The sequence below is a fragment of the Archocentrus centrarchus genome, chromosome 6 (assembly GCF_007364275.1).
Source record: "Archocentrus centrarchus isolate MPI-CPG fArcCen1 chromosome 6, fArcCen1, whole genome shotgun sequence".
Lineage (NCBI taxonomy): Eukaryota > Metazoa > Chordata > Actinopteri > Cichliformes > Cichlidae > Archocentrus > Archocentrus centrarchus.
Genome location: NC_044351.1, coordinates 17,467,067 through 17,484,715, shown reverse-complemented (window position 1 = coordinate 17,484,715; position 17,649 = coordinate 17,467,067). Strand labels below are relative to the sequence as shown.

Below are 17,649 nucleotides of genomic sequence, written 5' to 3'. Positions count from 1 at the left end.
CAATCGACAGCTGTAACAGATTTGAAGTTGTAATTGAATTAGAGGAGAGAAGTGGTTGGAGCGGAGGGAGGAGGGGCGCTGCGCGGAGCTGCTGACAGGTAGAGGAGCTGTGCGCTGTCCGTGGTGCTGAAACCTCCTCCAGCTGCACCCACACCGGAGATCCCCCACCTCAGGTTAGACTTGAGCTCCGTTCATCTCCGCCTGCTCAAGCCTCTCACATTCCCAGTTTCTCAAAGAATTGAATCAAAATCCTCCAAACTGTTATCTTCAGCGTTGCCGTTTTCTTATCGCTGGCTGGATCTTAAGATGGCACTGTACGGATTAACATTGCGCAAGGCAAAAGCGGACTTATTTGACTGCTGTTTTGTGACTGTGAAACCAACCCTTTCAGACTGAACGCGTTTCTCGTCTTTCTCCAATTTCTGGCGCATCTTTGTTTTTTCTGGACACCGAGATGCTTTTCGCTGAAGAGAAGTAGGCGCGTTATTTCTTTTGGATTAATATCTTAACAATATGCTTGTTAATGTTGCACTTCCATTTGTTATAGTATTATAGAATTTTTAAAGATAATTTGGATATGGAGCCAGGCAAGGAAAAAGCTCTCCCTACTACTAAAGAGGGGATAAAACAAATCGCCGGAAAGGCCCTCGGGGCTCTGTACAGGTAAGAAATGATATATATATCTTTTTTTTTCTCCCCTCTTAGAATTGGTTCTGCAATGATCAACTAAAATAGAAAATACCCCAAATGATCGGATGACACACAAAAAAAACCGTGCATCAGCTTTAAATGTGCTTATTCGTGCATTACAATTTAATAAAAAGGTAAATCTCTTCTTTATGGGTTGAATCACGGACAGGATGCTGAGAGCAGAGTCGTGTGGCCCGAATATTTAAGGATCAGATATTTCCCTGGAGGATGGTTCCCTCCACCAGCAGCTGTGGGTGTTTTTAATAATTAATGAAACAGAACGAGTCGTGACACAAGGTCGGAGGATATCTATTACCTGACGTATTCATCTGTATTAATTCAAGACAGATGAACTTCATATCAGTTGACTTCCTATATTCTTTACAGTCACAAAGATCTACACGAAACGTAGCTCGGATGAAATCCGATGACTGACTACAAAGGAATCAGAACACCCGTTTAGATTTAGAGCAGGGAAGCAGGATGCGGTGGAACAGAAGTGAATTCTTTCTTTTAGTTCTCATCGGAAATGCAAATAAAATATATTAAGGCAACAAAACGAAAATTTGCACAAATATTACAAAAAATATGCTGCTTTTAATCTGGGCCTATGTTTGTTAGGAACCCTTTTGCGTGACCAAGAGTCTTATTCGTTAATTTGCTGGGCCTAAAATTATTTTTAGGAAGCAGGATTTGATTCTCAGCTGCAACACACACACACACACACACACACACACACACACACACACACACACACACACACACACACACACACACACACACACACACACACACACACACGGTTTATTCACAGCTCCGAAAGGGAAAAAAATATGTTTGCTCGATTTAAGCTGTAGCAGGCCTATTATTTCACTGAATGAGGCCTTCAGATATCACTTTAAATTCACCTTAAATTTCTGTGAAGAAATTTCTGAGTGTGAGCCGAAGCTGAGTTCCTACACCCATCTATGACAGCCAATTTTTTTTTTTTTTTTTTTTTTTTTTTTTAAAGAGCGAAATTTAACTGTAAACAGCGGCGATGCAGACAATACTGCAATGCGGTATGAAGGTCATTTTTTCCTCGGTTCCATTCAGCATTTCCTTTTAGTAAGTAACGAAAAAAAGAAGACATTTTTACTTTATGAAGGCTGTGGAGGCGTTCGGGGGCCTGTGCCAGATTAAAGAATAAATTAAAGACACTAACAAGCCTGTAGTTGAAAAAGAGCAATTAAAAATGAAAGCCAATACTCATTCTTAAACACGCGCCTGAAGTATTGGATATTTACAGGGAAATTATTTCTGCTGATTTGACCCCAAATCAATGAAATAAATACATTTTTAAAAAATTGCTTTCTTTCTTTAAACACAGTATTTCCCTGATAGTTTGATTTCATCCCTTCACGTCGGCTATGAATTTAACCTAAAATGAGTATTATATACTCGGCTTGTCGTGCAGGAGAATTGAAAAGAAGCAGCAAACAGGTGAGGCGATCGAGCTGACGGAAGATGGGAGACCAAGAGAGGACCAGGAGCGGAAGACGCCCCTGTGTGACTGCACATGCTTCGGGCTTCCGCGCAGATACATCATCGCTATGCTGAGCGGGCTCGGCTTCTGCATCTCCTTCGGTATCCGGTGTAACTTGGGTGTGGCCATCGTCAGCATGGTCAATAACAGCACAGTCCATCAAAATGGCAAGATAATCATCAAAGAGGTGCCTGCAAACTCCGCCTCTTTATTCACAAGGAACCCCCACCCCCTTAAGTGTAATGGTGATGAGGGCCAGAGCCAATAAAATGACTGATACATTTTTGTAGTTAAAGAGATATACAAAGGAAAAATCCCAGCTGAGTCTGGGATTTTTCCTTTGACCTGAATTGCACTTCAGGTGATAATATAGTAAATAGCAATGTGAGTCATTTCCTCTGTTTTTGTTCAAATCTTGATTTTTATCAACTTATTTAATCACTGAACTAACATTCACTGCGAAGCATTAAATTTTATGGTTATCTTTCTGAAAATATTTCCCTCCTGTAGCATTTGCCACTTAGTGAAAAAAAAGTGATTTAATGCGATAGACTGTCGAATTAAAAGAGACATAATTCTGTCTTTATTTTTATGTGTCTGAAAGAAAGCAAAATTCAACTGGGACCCAGAGACTGTGGGGATGATTCACGGTTCCTTCTTCTGGGGCTACATAATTACTCAGATTCCGGGAGGGTATATCTCCTCCAGACTGGCTGCAAACAGGTAAAACTACACATTTTTGGTTAGTTCTCTGACAAGATCATATTTAAGACATCGGTTTCATTTTGATTTCTCACTGAGATTGTTAACAGAAAAAGGTGTAATTTTTGTGCTGACTTCTCCAAACCAGCAGGTTTAGAGAAACCTGCAGATAAAGTGGGGATTGGGCTGATGCCCACCGGGCGTGCCTCCTCATGATAATGAGCTCCCATGGGAGGACCATGTCTAATCCTTTATGTTGAGAGGCATGGCAACCACACCGGCCAAAGCCATGTGTGAAACGTGCTTCTAAACAAAGATTGTAGCATCATTTCAATCACCATGCTCCCCTCTATGCTTTATTATTTAACGAACCACTGACTGGCCAGTTTCAAATACATAAAATAATGCAGCAAATGTGCAACAGAGAACAACAAGTCTGTAAAATATTAACAAACTGAACCAATTTTAGAGAGCTGTGTAGATATTACACAAAAAAGAGGCGATGCAGAGAAAAATAAAGTGGGCTAAGATCGCAGCACGGGTCCTTATTACATTAGCATTACAGGATTGTTAAAAGTGAATCTAAATGAATCTTTGAAGAGCTTCATCATGCCAAGTCAGCTGAGCCCACTGACGCCTTCTGCTGCAAACACCTCCTGTCCTCACTCCCCTGGAAACTGAATAGCAGCCTGTTGTGTGTGTGTGGTATCCAATTAGGACTGGTTTATCTTCATTATGAGAGTTTATTCTTCCAGCATGTCATGAAAAACTAACAATATTTAATATATTCTACTGTTTATTGGATGTTTTGACATCTTTTCGGTTGATCAAAAAATGATGCACAAGTCTTTTGTTTCTGAGTAATACACAGATTTCGTTTTTGATACCAATTTGACAAATAATCTTGTAATGCTGTTTATCCAGAGTTTTTGGTGCTGCCATCGTGCTGACATCCACCCTGAACATGTTCATTCCCTCCGCTGCCCGAGTGCACTATGGATGTGTCATCTTTGTGAGGATATTACAAGGGTTGGTGGAGGTACTGATGCACAATTTGCACATCAGATTTTGACCTTTAAAACACTCAAAGATGATGCCTCGTTATCAAACCAGGAGCTGAACTTGCCCCCCCCCCCCCCCCCCCCCCCCCCCAAAAAAAATAAAGAAAAAAAGTGCTGACATTTTGTTTTCAACCAGATTTTACAGAAATCTTCTGTTTCCATCAAAACCTGCTGTTTTCTATTTGAATTTCAACTGAAAAAGGGGACTCATTATGAAGAGGCTCCATTCATTACACTGTACACATATTAGTACACAATCAACAAACAAAATAAAACCCTGAAAAGCAGTGCTCTGTGTACTAGCTTGCCTGGATTAGAGAGCTCCATGTTCACATAGACACACAATGAACAAAAGAGATAAAAACCACTTGATGCGGGCGGCTCCCACAGCTCATGAAGGGGGCTGATTTCAGATGGGAGATGCTATTATTACTTTGAAGGTCATCCTCTTTTGTTATTTTGTTTGGCTCCAAACTGTAGTTTCAATTGCCGCTCATGACTATTGAGGGAGGGAGCTGCCTGCGTCCAGCACTGCGGCTTATTACTACAAATTAAACATTAGCATTTCGGGGTGTCTCCCACTGCAAGCCTCAGCAATTTGTGTCTATCAATAGTTGATTGTATGCCACTTAGTGTGTAATGAAGATTTAATGGGAGCAATCCAGGGCTTTTTTTTTCATGAAGTGGGCAGTCAGCTTGAATTTGCACTGACTCACACCTAAGCCATTAGTCTCTATTAGAAAGATCAGCTACGATGTGCATCAGTTTGTTTGTTATTAACTGCAATTTGTCTTGGAAGTCTCTGACAACAAGAAGAAACGGTGTCAGTCAAGCAGATTATATTTTCATTAAGTGCAAAAACGGACACAGTATTGATGAAATTAACAAATTAAACATGTTGTGCTATTACACTATGAAGAAATATGTTAAAGCTGGTGGGAAGCAATCCATGTCTGATCATACTGAGTGTGAATTTGTTTTTCACCATACAGGGAGTGACTTATCCGGCTTGCCACGGGATCTGGAGTAAATGGGCTCCACCGCTGGAAAGAAGTCGTCTGGCCACCATCTCCTTTTGTGGTACAAAATAGGCACACAAAAGCAAGATTGGCTCATTAGTGTCATGCATCATCACGTTACTTCATACACTTGAATGCAGATTTAGGGTTACACAGTACGATGCCTAAAAGGTGTGTAAACAAGAACTGAGCACCTTTGTTACCAAACACAAAGGTGCTTTGGTACACAAAGCTTTGGTAGCTTTGTGTAAACAAGAACTGAGCACCTTTGTTACCAAACACAAACAGACAGAGCTGCTCTCTGGATAAACAGCCAGGATCTCTTTCTGCTTAATCATAATAATTTGTCCTCTTCAGGATCATATGCTGGTGCAGTGGTCGCCATGCCTCTGGCAGGGATCCTGGTCCAGTATACAGGATGGTCTTCTGTCTTCTATGTGTATGGTGAGGATCGCTTTAATCAACTGATTTCACTTTAAAAGGAAATTCTAAAGACATTACACAACCTTCTTTTCTTTTTTCTTCTTTTCTTTTCTTTTTTTCTTTTTACAAATAAGTTGATTTTATGAGCCATAAATGGCATCCTTGTCCAATTCCATACATTTTTTGTTGTGCTGCTACAGTCTCACATGGGCTTATTGGATAAAGTTAGCAAACTCTACACAAGCAATGTTATATAACTGACGCAACTGAGTCAGTTTGCTGTCTCTTTCATACCCAGTTTCGGTTTCATATAGTTGTGTTCTGCTGCAGTTATTCTATCTATCTATCTATCTATCTATCTATCTATCTATCTATCTATCTATCTATCTATCTATCTATCTATCTATCTATCTATCTATCTATCTATCTATCTATCTATCTATCTATCTATCTATCTATCTATCTATCTATCTATCTATCTATCTATCTATCTATCTATCTATCTATCTATCTATCTATCTATCTATCTATCTATCTATCTATCTATCTATCTATCTGTGTTTATTTTGCATCATTTTGCCCACAATTAACCATTAACCAACTTCATTTTATCACTGACAACGAAGTATTGGAATTTTAAGGTCTGTGGGTCTGTATCATCTGGCTGCGCAGCGATCTGGGTTTTTTGATGACTGATTTGTTTGTTTTGTTCAGGATCCTTCGGGATAGTTTGGTACATGTTCTGGGTTTTGGTGTCTTATGAAAGCCCAGCAGAGCATCCAACCATTACCGAAGAGGAGCGTCGTTACATCGAGGAGAGCATTGGTGAAAGTGCCCAGCTGATGGGCGCAATGGAAGTGGGTCCTCAGTCTGTATCTCCTGATTTCTGACCCTACACCAAATGCTGCATAGGCTGATTTTGTGTTTGTCATGTGTTTGAACAGAAATTCAAGACTCCCTGGAGGAAATTCTTCTCCTCTATGCCTGTCTATGCAATCATTGTGGCCAACTTCTGCAGAAGCTGGACCTTTTATCTGCTTCTCATCAGTCAGCCTGCGTACTTTGAAGAAGTTTTTGGCTTTGAGATCAGCAAGGTAAGCAAATATATCCTTTATCATTTCTATTATTAGCCCTAAAATGTCTCATCTGATCTCATCATCAAATTTCTCGACAATCTGAAGCTGTGATCACTCCTACTATGCACAAAAAGGTTTAAGAGCCCCCCCCCCCCAATTCATGTTTTGTTATCCCAGTCTAATGTAATGTAATTTTGATCTTCCCTTAGTTTTAAGATGCTTAAAATTATACCCATAACTTTTATTATTTTGGTACACTCTCATTATAGTTTTCAGTCATAAAGGGGCAAAGCTGCTTAAACCAAATAATATTTAATATATTACTGTACTCTACCCGGTCTGTACCAAACAGCAGAAAGAAACAGCAACCACTTTGTGAATGTTGTGTAGATGTAAATACCTGCAGCTTAAAGGTGTTTTTAGAGTTGACCTGTCAGTAACAGTTCATATGACTTTGAACAAAGAAAACATCCAAGGAAAAACCTACCAGATTGAATGACAATTCCCATTCAACATTTTTCCTGCTTTGTTATAAGTGCTACTGTATTTTAGATTGTATTATAAATGTCATCCCATTAGATTAGACAGTAAGAGCTCTGTTTTAAATTGTACACTTAGCTGCTAATATGAATGCCTACTGTGAACTATATCCATTTTAAAATAATGAATAAATGCATAAATAAAATAATATTGCAGCCACACAGTTTGGTTCTGTAATGGAAATGATTCTCTAATTTTAAACACTGAATCATGGATTTAAAAACTACCAATCTTGTCAAAAGATTTTGTTCTTTCAAGAAAATAGAATGTTTTAGAACATTTAAACATTGACTTTGAATCATAATGAAAGTGCTGTGATTTGGTATTTTCATCTTTCCTCATGTGTCATTCATGCAAAAGAAACCAGCCAGTCTCAGATCACCCTAATCTTCTGCCCTCCAGTGAGAGTGTGAAGCATTACTCAGGCTGCTCTGACAGATGTAATTCAGGCTGAGGATGACTTTCTGTTATTACTGTGATGAATTATTGCTCACGTGAGATGCAGGAATCAGAGGTTAAAACAGACTGAAATTTGTTCTGAGACTGAAAGAATCTCTTTTGTTGCAACGGTTGCTCTGCCAGGTGTTACGGTTGCTTCAGAAAAGTATTTGATGGTTTCTCAGGTTGGAATTCTGTCAGCTCTCCCTCACTTGGTCATGACCATCATCGTGCCTTTAGGAGGCCAGTTAGCAGACTACCTGCGAACTCACAACATCATGTCCACCACTACGGTGCGGAAAATCATGAACTGTGGAGGTGAGGGTTTAATCGTCAGGTTTTTGTCAATTTCTTAAAGTATTCCTCATTGGTTCATCACTTAACCATTTTCCTGTTGTTTTCAGGCTTCGGCATGGAGGCTACTCTTTTACTAGTGGTTGGTTATTCTCACAGTAAGGGGGTGGCCATCTCTTTCTTAGTTCTGGCGGTGGGTTTTAGCGGCTTTGCAATATCAGGTGAGTCCTAAAACAGTGGTTTGTTATTCAAATTTGTTCCCACCTTTATGCCAATGAGCACCAAACTCAGAGAGTTCTCTCGTTTTACTGCAGGTTTCAATGTGAACCATTTAGACATTGCTCCTCGCTATGCCAGCATCCTCATGGGCATTTCCAATGGTGTGGGAACCCTATCAGGGATGGTCTGCCCTCTTATAGTGGGAGCAATGACAAAACACAAGGTGAGTCATGTATAAGTGACAACAGACATGGTTTTGTTTTTAAAGATGTTTTAAAGCCATCCCTTGATCTTAACCACATTTACTAGTGTAACCATTTAAACCCAGATCACAGTGCTCTGCTGTCTGCAACAAATTCCTTCTTTTAGCTCAAACCATGATCATTCCCTCACCTTAACCTAGTCCCCAAAAGCACAGCCAAAAAATGAAAAACTTTTTATGTGAACCTAAAACCAAAAATTGACTCAGTGACTCAGTCTGGCTACAATCGTTTTCTGTTCCTAGACCCGTGAAGAGTGGCAGTATGTCTTCCTCATTGCTTCACTGGTGCATTACGGAGGCGTGGTATTTTATGGTCTCTTCGCATCTGGGGAGAAACAGCCATGGGCTGACCCCGAAGAAACCAGTGAAGAGAAGTGTGGTTTTATAGATGAGGATGAGCTGGCTGAGGAGACCGGCGACATCACCCAGAGTTATGGCGCAATGGGTGGTCCGGCGAAAAGCTACGGGGCCACGGCACAGCTAAACGGAGGCTGGGTGCAGGACTGGGATAAGACGGAGGAATATGTACAGGAGCCAGCAGGAAAGATGTACACTCAGCGTGGCTACTCTTAAACCAGACAGTTGTGGTGAGTCTGCCTACAAAAAAAAAAAAAAAAAAACCAGACTCTCCATCACCACTTGCACAAATAAGCATTATATTAGATGTTTAAATCCATTCTGTGTGTTAAAGTAAAAGAAGTTTCAAAAGCCAATGTAAAGAACTAGTTAATTGCAATGCAGAACAATCCTCATTAGATCCTCATGTTTCTCATTACATCTACCTAGAGTAGGTCTTCACTAGATAGACAGGAGTTGTAAAATAAACTGCAGACCTATGTTGTTCTGCTATTTAGGACCCAAAAGTCATCAGTCTACTTGAACAACATGAGCCAAACGACACTGCAGTTGACCATCATGTAGGGTCTTTCTCTGAAATACCACTCTTATTGCACTGAAAGTATTCTAAAAACAAGATTCTGTTACTCAAATATGTTTTATGTACTGTATATACCTGTATACTGTTTCTGTGAGACTATCGTGAATTTTGGGTCGTTGATCTGTGTGAACATTAATATAAAAGGCCATATTTTTCATGGACAGTACCTCTTCAGGGAGATGTCTGCTTGCAAAAAAGGTCTTCTTCTTCTCGAGCAAGGCCTGTAATACAATAAAAGACAAAAATAGCGTGAGTGAAGTTGAACCGTAGACATTTAGTGTGTTTGTTGCATGAATTTTGCTCAGATCAATGTTTCAGATGCAGCCGCCTCACAGCCACTGATAGTCCCCATTCAGCCTACCGCTTTGTTCTTAGGTAAGCATCTCCTGCCATTAAAAATAATGAGATGAACTTTCATAATCAGGTTCTGGTCGTGACGTGAGACAAATCAAAAAAGTTGTGAAGGCAACTGCTGCTCAGAAAACATTGACTATTGATGTTTGGTGTGCACTGCAATAAATTTTGTGTACCAGCTGCCACCCATCACATTCTGTTTTGTAACGTAACACTGGCTTGCTGTATCTAACTGTAATTGTTTTGGAGTCATGTGATGATCAACATTAAGGTGTGTGTTTTAATGAATTACTAGTGTCTGGAAAGTCCAGCTTTCGTGCTCATGATGCAGGAGGAATGCAGCACTATGTATGAACAACCAAGTTTTGTGATCCCTCGATGTTCCTTGGTTGTCGTCATTGTCACCGAAAGTACTTTATTGACACGTTGATATTGTCGCATACGAGTGGACCTGATGAATTAATAGATGGCTCTTCCACCTGACTTTATTTGCTCTTTAAACACTTTTATTCATTTTGCTGTATGAAATCTGCAAGGATGTTTAAAATATATGAATATCTAAGAATGTTTATGATGACCAAAAGATGCTATTATGGCTTTGTGCCTGAAGATTATGTAAACAGATAATTGTGATTTTATGGCTTCTAATATTGTGTTCAATGAAGAGGTATGTTGATGTCAAAAAGTGTTATAAAAAAAATACTCATATCATTTTATAAAAAAAAAGAAAAATAACCAAAAGGTCAAAATTTTTTGTCATTTTTATCCTGTGTGTTAATGGGATGATACATTAGTCCTCACTGACTGGAGACAGACTACCTAATCAGTTAACCACCAATTCTCCAATCACTGCCAAGCATCTCCTGTTCTCTCCAAGTTTCTCATTAGTAAATCAATGGCACTCGTCTCTGGGGTCCAGGGGAGAGCACCAGACCCTGTAGCCTGGTAATTGGTAAAAGGAGAGACAAACAGCAATGTTAACACTATTACTGAACTGTTTCATCCATGCAGATCAACACCATTTAATGTCTTTGCAAAAGAATTCTGATTTAAACTTGTGGTAAAAAGCTGCTGCTGAGGAGTCATGTTGGTGCATAAAACTGAGATGATGTTTTAAACTTCTCAGCTGCACCTCACACCTTCGGAGGAGGAAAGATCAGATGCATGAAAGAAAAAAAAAAGAAAAAAGGAAAGCCAATGAAACTTTAATGTTTGCAATGTGTGATATTAGAAACACACCCTGTTTCCTTCTTGGCACATTGGAGCTCAAAAGTGTTATTTGTAGCACATTAAGGTATTGACCCAGCTCCTTCATTATATCCAATCACAGGACAAATCAATATTGTTTAACTCTAGGATTCATTAGCATTTTAAGATATAAATGCTCCTGTTTAAAGTTTGGATTTAAATTGAATGTGCTGCCTTTGTAGTTATCAATGTATTTTTACTGGAAGAACAGGGAACAAAATACGCTTCTGAAACCTGAAACAGATACACAGTACAATAACGGTTACAGTGACTATGTTTAAGGGCTTTAAGGGGGTTTTGAAAAAAATTCATATTGTTATCACAAAATTTACCTGTTAATTATAAAATGAATAAAAATCTGTGCAAAGGATTATAAATAAAATGTAAGATGAAATGAACAAAGCTTAAAGTGACATATTGATATCTATAGAGATACTATGTTGAGCTGCTGAAACAATGAAAATTTAAGTTTTGCCTAAATCATCATACTTTCAGTATTTGGTTCAGTTTTTAGTGTTTTCTGAAAAAGCTGAAAAAAATCACTTGGGCCATTATTTAAAGAGGGTGATGAATTTCTTTTAAGATAAACTGAACAGCAGTGGATTGTTGACTGTTTGCTAAGCAAAGAAAACAATCTGGGTAACTGTAGTAAATAATTCAGGGGGAAAAAAACGTGTCCAGCTTATTGGTGTATAAGACTGTGAAAAGCCCAAAATAAAAGTAACGAATGAGTCCATCATCAGAGGTCTGATCAGCTTCTTGAAGAACCTAAGTGTTACCAACTGGTAGGCTGAATTTCCATTGTCCTGCTACTGCAGCACAGTTTGAATAAGTCCTGGAAAAACCTCTGCAGCCTCGTTTATTGGAAACCTTTGAACTCCCCTCTTACCTGAGGGAAATGATCGACAGGCATGACGTCTGCAGGGGTTGGGGTTAAGGTGTCGACCACTGGTTTTATGCGCGTGATGGACAGTCAGAGTACAATAGCCTTTCACCGCCTTGACTGATGGTTGGATCACAGGAAGCAGCTAAATCATGTCTAAATCATCCCGAGCAGGGGCAGCAATTCCAATAAAATCTCAGTTTCTCTCAATAATTCACCCAGCCAATGAGGGAAACCATTAACCCTCACCGATGCCTGGTGCACGTTAATTTGACAGAAAACACAATTGTGTCACCGCTCACGTGGAACATGTTTTCTCATGCCTAACCAGCCAGAGTCGTCATGGCTGTTACACCAGTGACGTGCCTGTTAGGATGCACAGTAATTGGGCAAAATCTACTGTCAGCATTTCTTTCACAGGTGGAAAGTCTGTCAGCATTCACCTGCCTGCATCACTGACTCTTTATATTTTTGCAGCATCTCAGGCTTGGTCACTGTGATGTTTGTCTGGTTGTGTAATCCTGAGGGTGAGTGGAGGGGGACTGAGTAGTTGTCAGTCGGTGGGGCAGGTGCAGCTTGGCTCCTGGGGGACTGTAATGGGATGAGGCCCAGCCAGAATGAGTGTTTGATGACGGGATTGCACGCCTCCTCTGGGACTCTCCCTGCATGCAATTATCCTCCTGATCCACCCTCTCCTGTCTAGTCTGCGGCCCAGACAAATTTTCCATGCTGCGTTCTCAGTATCTTTTCATTCATAATGTAAAATTCACCTTCCTCATACCCCAAAAGATCAGGTATTAATTGGGGCACAAATTTCAAGGCAGGATTGGAGTAATTACTGTTTTATGACACCCTCCAACATAACAATACCCATCCTCAGGGCAAGTGATTTTTCCACACACCTCCTTCCCTTTCCTTGTTAATTGCTTTATTAATGGAGAGCTTGCTGACTCAAATTGGATTCACACAAAATAACATGTTATTATATGACTAATCTCCACCCACTGCAAACCATTTGTAAACTGAATTACTATTAAAAAAAAGACTGCTGTGTTTCCACTGTGACTACTGAACCCTTTACTGTTTTTCAGTGAGATTTCTCCAAAGATGTTAAAAAAAAAAAATCCTTAATTTGTGATATTAAAATGAGGCTCTCTGCAAAACACCTTTACAACAGTGTGCTATCATCTCTGCAGCCTTTCCAATCATATCCATTAGTATTAAATTTGAGATCATCTACTCTCATGAGCCAGACAAACAGCGATGCAATGAAAAGGTGACACTCTCAGACCTGCCTTATATCTTGAATAAGAGTTCAATTTTTCCGGGATGAGAAGAGTAGAAGGAGATTTGTTTTTCTCCCACAGAAGTGCAGTTGCATTTGAAGCAATCCATCACAGGTCCATCCACTTCCCCTCCCCCATATCAGATTACATTGACAGCTTCATACATGCTGATATAGTATCACACACAGACAAAGGAAGATAAGATTTAACATGATACTTGACGTGTTGACAAAGCACCGCCAGTTCTGGAAATAATCTGGATAAGAGTGACAGAATTTGCAGATAATGAGACAAAATATTTTACAGAGTAGATTTTTTTTCCTTCTCATTTTGACCTTCTGCACATAATTTTTTTCTTTCAGGAAAACAAGCTTCTTTATTTATATAATCCAGCACACGGCTCAAAGAAATCAATGATTTACATCACCACAGTTTCACAGAACTCTTTGCAACGTTGTCACTTTCTTTGTCCAAACTCCAGAGATGTTTAGTTTAAGATGCTACAAAAATAATCACCACCTCACTTCACCAAACCCGCAGCCCCGCTGCGTCCCTGATGATGGTGGCCGCTGATCATCAGGATCCTCTGAGTGGGACACAGGTGTGCAGAGGGGTTCTCCTGCCTCTGTGATCCGTCACTGCAAACACAAAAGGGCCAAGCTGGAGCGGCTTAGGCACGTGCCGAGGGAGGGCTCTACGCTCCCGCACCCACCCCCTCAGAGGACTCCCTATTCACACCACCAGATGGTGGCTGGATCTGAGTTTTAATGAATGTTATCCTTCACGACCCTTCAGGAGCTGCAGAACAGCAGTCGCTCTCAGCACGTCTCACTGCAGTTTGTTACCCCACAGTGCCGAAGAGCAAACATTACACTGGACGGATGGAACATAAAATAAGGAGCGATGAGATGCGAGAGGCAATACAGTCGTTTATAAAAGACACAACTGATACACACATGAAATTCTTAGTTTTAGCATTTGTTCTTTTGATAAAGATTATGACACATTTAAATGAGCTGGATTTAAGTCCTTTGTGCTCAACCTGTTATAACAAAGGTTTACTGTGTCACTGCAAACAGCTGGAGGTCAAATGTAAAATGAACAGAAAAAAATAAATGGATATGTGGATGTTTAATAGCTAAATAGTATAACAGGTTGCCAAAAAAAAAGCACTAAACATCCTTTGGCACTTATGATAATGGGTCTTCTGTTCTTCCAGACATGTGGGTATTATTCTGTTATAAATAACGGGTAAAACATGGTTCTATTAAATATTAGACTGGTATAGTACGAAATTGTTGCTTTTCTTGTAAGCTTATTGGAGTCAGATGGTAACACATCTGATTCATCACCATGGCAGCTCTCCCACCCTGCCAGTAACGTGTGAGGCTGTGAATCAGAGCGAGAACCACAAAATCTACAAAAGAAAATATTCTGTGGGTGGAAACTCCCGATGGCTACATGCTAAAGAGTAGAGGTTGATAATTCTTATTAGTTTGTGGAACAGTGCTCTGAAACTGTATTTTTAATTAAACAGACTGCAACAAATACAAATTCATTTGCATATATTTATAACACAGGAGCAGGTTAGATCTCTTCAGTCATTGCTGGTTGGCATATGTTCTCCACTGGTTGGAAATAAATTGGATGTGTACATGCTGCCCTTTACTCAGTGACCCTTGTCTGTCTCTACGAGAATTGCTTTCACGGTGTGTTAAATGAGCCGTGGCTTTGTTGGTGTTTCCCTCCACACCGTGGCCTGGGCTCTAATCTGCTGACAGTTATGTCACACACCAGCCATTGTGGAGCGTTTGACTAAAGACGCCTGATTTGACTAATTGATCCCTCGCTGCAGAAGTGCTCTGAGACACGGTCTGAGATGTGTGAATTGGCAGTCAAGTCACATGACTGGAATTTAAGCCAATTCAAATGTATAGGTTTAGATCAAGCACTGCTGGAGGCTTTTAGTGACAGATGGTGTGAAAGAAAGTAAAAATCATTAAGGTGTGTAGAGTTAGAAAAGGGTGCATTGGTTACACAGTGCTTTCGCTGGCTTTGCTTACTGCTATTTCCTTATAGCCCCGAGCTTATTATCAACCCCATCTCTCTTTCCAGATCTGCATAATGTGGAATTAAACTTTAATTTCTTTTTAGGGCCTCATAAATCAACAGCTGCAGAATCATTTTAAGCAACATGGCGCCTAATGGTTTGGTATTATGATAAAATGTATGAAACCTTGAATCTGTTTACGGTCTCACAATTACTTTGCTAGATTCAGTCAGAACATGCACTGCACCATAAGCTGCACCATAAGCTATAATGTGTCCAAACTCAGTAAGCTGTGCAGTTCAACAAATTGCAAACTGGACAAAAGCAAAAATAATATTAAAAATAGTAAATAAATAAATAAAATCCACAGATGGGGATTTACTCCTAAAATGAAGGTCAATAGCAGGATTTCATGTGCCATTGTTCTTGCATCTTGTGCTCCACCTTGCTCTCTTTCCACTTTTTTTTTTTTATAGGTGAAGCTCTGCCAGGCAGGAACTGCAGATTACTGCTTTCCTTACTTTATCTTATCTTCTAACAACACATTTATAATCTCCGATAATATGCAATTAGGTGCATCTCTCTGACAGTGGAGTCCTCTGTATCCCTATGAATGAAAGAATCACTACACTGCAACATATTTTCAGTCTGACGAGCCACTAAAGTGACCATTTTTTATTATATCTCCGCACTGCAACTGTAATCAACATGTTGTGTTTGTTTGGATACAGACATATTCCAGGAACTGAGGAAAAGAGTCAAAAATGTAACTGAAACTCACATTTCTGAAAACAAATAGATGACATTCAAGTTGTGTTTATTTATTTATTTAACCAGAAAAACCCAAAGCTATCAAACTTAGATGGATGCAAACTGAAATGTTACAATACCAGTGCTGATATGAAACCATAATAATAGCTTTTGCTCTGTTAGAACCATCCTGCTCATGACCAACCTAAATTCTTACATGTTAAATATTTCATAAACCTACGTAGCCTTGCACACACTGGTAAAATGAAGTACAATTGAAAGAAATAGGACTGCAACTGTTAAATCAGGAGAACATGACTATTCAGCATAAAACTGATGTCAGCTGTATAAAACAGTCTTCCTCTGATACCAAAAAACACCAACAGTATCAAGTTACAAACATATATTTGGCTACAGTTTGATCATCTTTCCAGTCGTTTAATGCTGACAAACAGGTCTCCCCACACACTCAGCCCTCTGACGTCAAAGTCTCCATCAGAAATCTTCAAAGCATTTAGCTCTTCTTCTATATCACTCCTCAGAGACGGACTGGCCTCAAACAAAGCCAGAAAGTGCTCAGTGAGTTTCTCGAAGGTCACTGTAGGGCCTGTGCTGGTTTGAACCCATTCACCATCACTTAAGCTGTATTCCATTTCTGAGGCCAACTTTTTCAGTACATCACAATATGAATCCCTGAATTTCTGATATTCTTTTGCCAGGGCTATCAGAAGTGTAGCAGGCAGTGCAGAACACATGTGCTGCAGCAGACTGTGTTGCTTCTGCAGCCAGTCCAAGAGAAAATCGTGTGCAGCATTTTGTGCAGCAGAGTTTTTGGATGTCAGCAGAGCTGCAGCGATGACTAGACAGAAACGTTGCGGTGCCCCTTCACATCCCTGGAGGACAGAGCCCAAAAAATGCTCAGTCCTGCAGGTTTCGCTGCCTTGGCTCAGCAGAGCCTCCAGCCTCTCCATCAGCATCTCCCCTCGCACCTCAGCATCAGCACCAAGGGCTGACATGTCAGTGAGGGGACTCAATACTTTAAAAGCTGATTTGCATTGAATGATGCGGCTGCAGAGACCTGTGACATCCTCATACTCACAGTGCATCATGTTCACAGGCCGCGTTGTGTCCAAGAGCGTCTTCATAATAGAGCTGGGAAGTTCAGGATTGTTCAACAGCCTCACGAGCAACAAGTGCTGGCACCGGGGCAGGTCCGAGAAGGAGACTTCTGTGTATCCTGAAATGGTATCTCGCAAACTTTGGTTCGTGAGCTGCAGCTGCTTCTCCATGATCTTCCTAATCGCGGAGTTATTATGAAATCTGGAGAAAATGTGCTCGCAGTACCGGGCCCAGTGAAACGCTCTGGACAGAGTGCGTTTATCCCAATGCTTAACCGCATCGCTCTGCGCCGCCACCGCCAGCATCTCCACGGTGCTAGCCAAGTTTTTCAGCACCGCCTCCATGTGGCGCTCTCAGCATTCGGAGTTCAGCCTTCAGCAGGGCTTCGGACACCCACTAAGGAGAAAAGTCACAACCTAAACATTCATCTGAATTTTGGCATGCTGCTGGAAAAACTGCTAGCACTTTACAGACGGCGCGGTTTAGCTGCAGGTTAGCCAGAAGTCAACATACTAGCATAGTAAACAGGACTTCCGGTGCCACACTTCAAAACTTAATCCCTCTTGACAAACGTGTTTTTTTCGAAACAGCTGGCAATACAATACAAAATAAATACGACAGCAGGGTTAAAGCTGTGTAAACTCACTTGTCTTCGCCGTTTTCTATTGCTCGATTTTCCGGTTGAATGTACCGCTCATGACTCCGCATGCGTGCTCGAACGCGTCAACACGGCCAAATTTGCTTTCCTTCAAAATAAAAGCTTCCAAGTGACT

General features: G+C 40.4%; 2 protein-coding genes across 2 annotated transcripts; one reads left to right on the top strand and one right to left on the bottom strand.

The window, feature by feature from the left end:
* Nucleotides 1-167: 167 nt before the first annotated feature.
* Nucleotides 168-10,178, top strand: slc17a6a (solute carrier family 17 member 6a). The gene is made up of 12 exons (XM_030731149.1): nt 168-663; nt 2,147-2,402; nt 2,820-2,938; nt 3,842-3,956; nt 4,971-5,058; nt 5,355-5,441; nt 6,135-6,277; nt 6,365-6,514; nt 7,660-7,792; nt 7,879-7,989; nt 8,083-8,210; nt 8,493-10,178. The coding sequence occupies exons 1-12, from the start codon at nt 578-580 to the stop codon at nt 8,820-8,822; spliced, it is 1,746 nt and encodes a 581-aa protein (XP_030587009.1). The 5' UTR covers nt 168-577; the 3' UTR covers nt 8,823-10,178.
* Nucleotides 10,179-15,697: 5,519 nt separating this feature from the next.
* On the bottom strand, nt 15,698-17,618 carry fancf (FA complementation group F). The gene is made up of 2 exons (XM_030731164.1): nt 17,523-17,618; nt 15,698-17,272 (listed from the first exon to the last, which is right to left on the bottom strand). Exon 2 carries the CDS (start codon nt 17,218-17,220, stop codon nt 16,180-16,182), a length of 1,041 nt encoding a protein of 346 aa, XP_030587024.1. The 5' UTR covers nt 17,221-17,272; nt 17,523-17,618; the 3' UTR covers nt 15,698-16,179.
* Between the last annotated feature and the right edge of the window lie 31 nt (nt 17,619-17,649).

What these genes read in the sequence shown, in the direction of transcription:
- slc17a6a (XM_030731149.1), top strand. Translation starts at nt 578, where the DNA reads ATGGAGCCAGGCAAGGAAAAAGCTCTCCCTACTACTAAAGAGGGGATA. An exon ending in TCCAGACTGGCTGCAAACAG is followed by an intron (nt 2,939 to 3,841) that starts GTAAAACTACAC and finishes CTGTTTATCCAG; the next exon opens with AGTTTTTGGTGCTGCCATCG. An exon ending in TATTACAAGGGTTGGTGGAG is followed by an intron (nt 3,957 to 4,970) that starts GTACTGATGCAC and finishes TTCACCATACAG; the next exon opens with GGAGTGACTTATCCGGCTTG.
- fancf (XM_030731164.1), bottom strand. Translation starts at nt 17,220, where the DNA reads ATGGAGGCGGTGCTGAAAAACTTGGCTAGCACCGTGGAGATGCTGGCG.